This window comes from Triticum urartu, chromosome 7A (genome assembly GCF_056163025.1).
Source record: "Triticum urartu cultivar PI428250 chromosome 7A, HENAU_Tu73, whole genome shotgun sequence".
Lineage (NCBI taxonomy): Eukaryota > Viridiplantae > Streptophyta > Magnoliopsida > Poales > Poaceae > Triticum > Triticum urartu.
In genome coordinates, this window is record NC_141879.1 from 226443339 (window position 1) to 226449767 (window position 6429).

General features: G+C 45.4%; 1 protein-coding gene across 1 annotated transcript; it reads left to right on the plus strand.

Annotated features, from left to right (window-relative positions):
- The first annotated feature begins 3726 nt into the window (after window positions 1–3726).
- LOC125523935 (oleosin 5-like) lies at window positions 3727–4754 on the plus strand. Its single transcript, XM_048689007.2, has one exon. The coding sequence runs from the start codon at window positions 4038–4040 to the stop codon at window positions 4575–4577; it is 540 nt and encodes a 179-aa protein (XP_048544964.1). The 5' UTR covers window positions 3727–4037; the 3' UTR covers window positions 4578–4754.
- Window positions 4755–6429: the final 1675 nt, after the last annotated feature.

Here is a 6429-nt window from a genome sequence, read left to right on the forward strand (position 1 = left end):
GGTGGCGGCGCGGGGGTGGTTTCCCACGGCGACGCGCCGACGGGGTAGCTAAAGGGTCTTGGCTATCCATCTCAGCGAAGGCGGCGGTCATCGATGGCGATTGAGGTGCGTGGGGCGGCAACGACGACGACGCGAAGGATGCAACCCGCACGGGCAAGAGAAAGAAAAGGGAGAAGTTTTACTTGGCCATGTAGGGGGCGAGTGTTTTTAGGCACTAGGGAAATTTCGGGCAAGGAGTAAAAAGTTTTACTCTCTTATAGGATTTAGTATTTCAGCTAAGCGCAATTTAGAGGAGTAGAGGATCGGCTAGAGATGCTCTAAGCTAGCAGAAATCTTGATATGTGTAGTGCATGCCTCCGTCCGAAATCAGTTGCAACTAATTCCCGACAAAGGGAGTACATTTCAATACCGTTTAGATAAGAATACTATTTTATTTCTTGTTTCCAATGCAAAGCTAGAGTACAGATGCGGTGGTAGAAATTTCTACATTATTTACCGCATGCAATGACTACTGATGTTGTAGTACTCTAGCTCAATAGTCTTTTGTAACACTATATTTGTCAAAATTTATTGTACTCAGATAATAAATTTTGGAGAAAAGAAGTCAAATAAACTTTAGAATAATCAATAAAAGACTGTATGCATCATTCAATGCACAGATCAAGAAAACTCCCCTCTTTTTCTCAAAAAAATTCAATGACTACTAAGCTAGTGCCAATTGCTCCCAATATATTCATGTCACCGCGAGCTACCGGTGGTGCCGAGCACTGCTGGTCGCCCTGCCGCCTGACCGGGAAAGGCAGGTAGCGCGTAGCACGGTGTCGGGGTGCCGCGGAGTTGCAGCTGCCGACCCTTGCCACCGGCGACGCCATGGAGGAGCATCTCCCACTTCTGTCCATTTGCGAGCGGTGAAAAGCAACGTGGAGCGCGAGCTCCTCCTCGTTCGTTCCTTAGCCCAGTGGGTCTCGTCGGAGCCACTCTTGAATCTGCTTTTGGCCATGGCGGAGGGGACAGTAGAGATTAGGGAGAGGAAAGGGAGGAGATGGGAGAGTGAAAAGGTCGAGAGGACTCAAGCAAGCGGGGTTTGACTAGGGTTCCAGCGAGCGGCTGAGATTCTGCTTAGGAACAATGGGGGTGTGGGCCATAGTAGACCGGTCCGGCATGACGATGGTGTCCGGGTCTCCTCATGTCCTCCTCACATATGGGCTGGGGATGAGGGTTGTCGGATAGCACGGATATTGGGGTTGCATGTAAAAAAACTCAGTTGATGCCTTTTTTTCGTCCGCGCAGCCCGTTGGGGCGGGGAGTCGAACTCGCGTTGCCGGCGAAGGCGAGCCTTCTTCAAGCTTAGCTGACCAACACAACTTAGTATGGCCACGGTATTTAATTATCACTTTGTTTTTTCTATTTAATTTTAAAAAAAATCCTGAATTTAATAACGTTCATCAATTTTGAGACAAAAGTTCACAAACTTCAAAAAAGTTTATCAGTTTGGAGAAATAGTTCATCGTTTTTTAATATAAAGTTCATAAACTTAAAAAAGTTCACCGATTTTGGAAAGAATCATGAAAAAGTCCATCGTTTCTGAAAGAAGTTCATCGGTTTTGAAATAAGTTCGTCGGTTTTGAAAAAAGTTCATCAATTTTGGCAAAAAGTTCATCGATTTTGAAAAAAGTGCACAAATTTGACAAGAAAGATTCATCAATCTTGAAAAAAGTTCATCAGATTTGGAAAAAGTTTATCGAATTTGAAAAAGTGCTTCTATTGGAAAAAAAATCATCGATTTTGAAAAAAGTTCATCAAGTTTGAAAAAATAGTTCATCGATTTTAAAAAAAGTTCACAAATTTGAAGAAACAATTCATCAATCTTGAAAAAAGTTCATCGGATTTGGAAAAATTTGATCGAATTTGGAAAAACAGTTTATCAAATTTGAAAAAGTTCATTGAATTAGAAAAAAGTTCATCGAATTTTTAAAAAGTTCATCGAATTTTTAAAAAGTGGGTGGATTTGAACAAAAGCACTGAACGAGGAAGAATAAAAATAAAAAAGAAAACAGAAAAACAAAGATAGAAAACAGGAAAAACAAAAAACAGAAAAACAGAAAAAGAAAAAGAAAATAGGATAAGTAGAACAAGTGATGGAGCTTAGCGCATTCAGGTCCTGTGATGGGATGGTTACCATTGTGCGCACTGAACCAGTGAATTTTTGCGCTTTGAATACGCTAGCGAAAGAGCTAAATGGGCAGAGCCCAGCTAAAGCGCCTGCATGCGCCGGTTTGCAGAAAACCGAAGAAACCGGCGCCTGCAGCGCCAAATAGATTTTGCCGTTGGGGCGTTTGGGACGGAAGGCGCCCGGTTGTAGACGCTTTCAGGCGGGCCAGCACAATTTATTTTTTTACCTAAAAAAGCACAATTTATCTTTTTTTATAAACTGATGCGGGCAATTTACTTTTTTTAGGGGTTGCGGGCAATTTACTTGGCAGCTATATTCGCTTGGGAAAAAGTCTAAAATAAACCTTCAATTTGTAGATGAAAGCTAAAACGAACCCTGAACTCTCAATTCTTGAAATCAGCACACTGAACTCTCTGACCCCGGTTTATTTTGAACCTTGAGAGGATTTAGCTGGTATTGGCTGAATTGGGCCAGCCTATTAGTAGTTGCTCGCGCTGCTCTGCTTTTCTTTATTTTTTTATTTTGTTTCTATTTGCTTTTTCTTTATTTTTTCATTTGTCTTCTTTTGTATTTTATTTAATGTCCTTTGTTTTTTCTCTGTTTTTTCTTTCTTCGTTATAATTTTCTTTTTATCTTATTTCTTTTCATATTGTTTTTTTTGCTTTTATTCTGTTTCTTTATTGGTAACTGGTTTTCTTTTTTCCACAATTCTAATTATTTTCAGTACCCTATGTACAATTTTTAGTGCAGACATAACATATGTTTTGGTACACTTTAGACATTTTCAGGTTTCAAATTTTGTTCCCAGTTTTACAATTTTCAAAAAGTGTTCGCACTTTCAAATTTTCGTCAGGTTTCAAAAATATCTATGTTTCAAAAATTGTTCGATTTTTTGAAATTGATTGCTTTTCCAAAAAATTGTTGTTTTCTTAAAGTATTCAGGATTTTCAAAAAGCGCTCCCAGTTTATAAAATGTCCGGACATTTCCAAAATTGTTTATGCTTTGACTATTTGTTTGCCCCTAAAAAATATTTTCAAAGTTCAACGCTTCAGTATGTGCTTAAATACATTGGGCCTTTATTATGTCACTTGTAGTTGTTTGTATTTTTGGCTAGCGGGATGAGCTCGACTCAGCCAGGTCCCAAGTTCGATTCAGCCTGAGACATTTTTGTTACTTTACGCTATAATGAACAGAAGACTTTTTACATCGAGCGCGTTAAGGAAAAAAAAAACTCCATTCGTGCCTGATGGGCCTGCCCAGTTGAGTGCACAGCCAACAATCCCGGGATTTAACATGCCACGTCAATAATCCCTGTTTGGGAACTCACTCAAGGTTGAAAATAGACCGGGATCTGAGAGTTCGGTGTGCTGATTTCTAGGATTTAAAGTTTGGGGTTCAATTTAGCTTTCGTCTACAAGTTCAAGGTTTATTTTAGACTTTTTTTATTCGCTGGCGCTCAAAAGGGGCACTCTAGGCGAGGAAAAACACTGCAGAAACCACTCGAACCAGTAGCTAAAACCATCGCATAGAGCTCCCCGCAAGAAACAGCAACGGCTGTGCGGCCTGCGGACGCAACTCCAGAACACGCAGGACGTGCCCGGACGGAAGGTAGGCCGGGACGAGGGAGTACATGTCACGCCATGGCGCCGTTCTCCCGCATGCAGCTCAGGTGTCCGCCGCATCGCCACGCGCCCAGCCCACGTGTCGCCTCGCCCCGCGCGCGCACCGCTCTTCTCTATATAGCCAGAGCCAGATCAAGGCACCGCACCGAGTTCGCCGTCAGACCGCCTCCGCTCGTGCTCGCCACATCAAAGCCTGATTATCGTCGTCTCCCTCGATCGATCTCCACCACCTGAGCTCGCCATGGCCACGACGGCGTCGGCGCGCGCGCACCAGCAGCACGGCGGGAAGCAGCAGCAGTACCAGCCGCTGCGGCGCATTGAGGGGCTGAGCCTGAGGTCCGCGCTCCGCAGCGACCCGCGCGTCCCCGCGCTGGCCGCGGCCGCGCTCCTCGTCCCGCTCGGCGCCGCGCTGCTGGCCCTCTCCGGCCTCTTCCTGCTGGCCACGCTCGCCGGCGTCGCGCTCGCGGCGCCTCTCGTCCTGCTCTTCAGTCCGGTGCTCGTGCCCGCCGCGCTGGGCGCCGCGCTGGCCGTCGCGGGGCTCGCCGCCGCCGGCGCGCTCGCCGTCTCGGGGCTCTCGGCGCTCGTCTGGGTCGTGGGATACGTCCAGAGGGGCCTGGCGCAGGGCGACTCCGGCCGGGTGGGCGGGATGGTGGTGCAGCCGTTGGACAGCGGGAAGCGGCACGGCAGACAGGGGGCGCCGGCCTTCGTCGGGCACAGAGTCGGGGACGACGCCGGGGACGCTCTGGGCACCACCAAAGCGCAGGACGTCGCCAGCGCCTAACTAGAGCTGCACGGGTGAACATATGTACTTCCGCGTCGTGCGTATGCGTTTGATTTGTCGAAATCTGATGTACGCATGCGTGTTCGTAGTTTCATCTAGTACTCTAGTTTGATCTGCGGAGATGTAGAATAAAGAGTATCATTGGTAATAGAACATCAATAATGTGCGGACGGGTAACGACGGATGCTCAAATACTTTCTACTCCCTCAGTCCGGGAATAAGTGTACTTATATCAGTCGTCCTAGGTCAAAGTTTTATAATTTTGATCAACTTTTTAGAAAAAGGTAATAACACTAGCGGTGTCTAAACTTGCTATCGATGTTCATTTTGATGCAAGAACTTGAAAAATACACCGAACCAAATCACGTTTAAATATGTATGTATTGATGCAAGAACTTGAAAAATACACCGAACCAAATCACGTTTAAATATGTATGTATTGCTGACTAGATATGGCAGCATGGCACGAGGCCCACTTGTAGTGTCGGGAAGGAGTCCCACCTGTCAGTGCACAACTGAATAAACAAAAAAGATGCAAGGCTAAGTTTAGTGCACAACTGAATAAACAAAAAAGATGCAGTCCGGGAATAAGTGTACTTATATCAGTCGTCCTAGGTCAAAGTTTTATAATTTTGATCAACTTTTTAGAAAAAGGTAATAACACTAGCGGTGTCTAAACTTGCTATCGATGTTCATTTTGATGCAAGAACTTGAAAAATACACCGAACCAAATCACGTTTAAATATGTATGTATTGATGCAAGAACTTGAAAAATACACCGAACCAAATCACGTTTAAATATGTATGTATTGCTGACTAGATATGGCAGCATGGCACGAGGCCCACTTGTAGTGTCGGGAAGGAGTCCCACCTGTCAGTGCACAACTGAATAAACAAAAAAGATGCAAGGCTAAGTTTAGTGCACAACTGAATAAACAAAAAAGATGTAAGGCTAAGTTTCGAACCGGGAACCAGTGCGCCGCAAAGGACATGCTCCAACCAAGTGCCCCCTGTACGTTTGTTGTCTTTCATGCACTGCAACATTTTATATATCCAACACAATCGTGCAGTTAAATGGGCTACACCCATTTTTCGCATGTTAGTTATTTTTCTTATTGTAGGAATTACAAAATATTCAGATAGTATATGGAGTGATTATTCTTTTAGGAGATGTATTTCTAGTTGTAAAAAGTGTTCACGTGTTTTAATAAAGTATGTGTTTCTCAAAAGATATATTCTCAAATAAAAATAAATCTTAAAATATGTGTGATAAATAAACAATGGCCTAGTGTTCCCCCACAATTTCATAACAATGGCCCGAACTCGTAAAAACCGAGTGCCACACTTGCGTCTTAGCTAGACTCCGCCCCTTGTTCGTATCCTTAGTACTCATTGTCAGGATCGTTGCCTCGACAGTTGGCGTCCACCATGGGACCGCGCGTCTAGCAATTATCCGGCACTGGTGGAATTCATCATCGTCGTCATGATTCTTGGTGGGGAGATCCGTTTCAGAACGCTCAGCTTCATCGCCGACAATTCGGCGTGGCTCCAAGAAGCCCCGCTAGACGTGGAGTCGCTGCCTACCTGAGGCACAGCGCACTTCCGCGCATTTCATACGGAGTCCTTCGCCAGCCTTCGGTTCCATACCGAGTGTCACCCATCCTTCCTACTAGCCGTCGTCGCAAGCGCTTCAGGCGCTCATGGCTTCGGCGTTGGATCAAGCATGTTGTGGTCCTCCAGGCCACGGCTGGGTAGGTGGCGGCACTTGATCCTGACGAGGCCGCCCTTACCTTTTCGGTTGCCTCCACGAGGACTCCTGTGATGAGTCAGAGTGCAAGAGCGTCGAGTCCAC

Bases quoted from the DNA above. Each gene is read 5' to 3' on its own strand.
- LOC125523935 (XM_048689007.2), top strand. From the start codon at position 4,038: ATGGCCACGACGGCGTCGGCGCGCGCGCACCAGCAGCACGGCGGGAAG.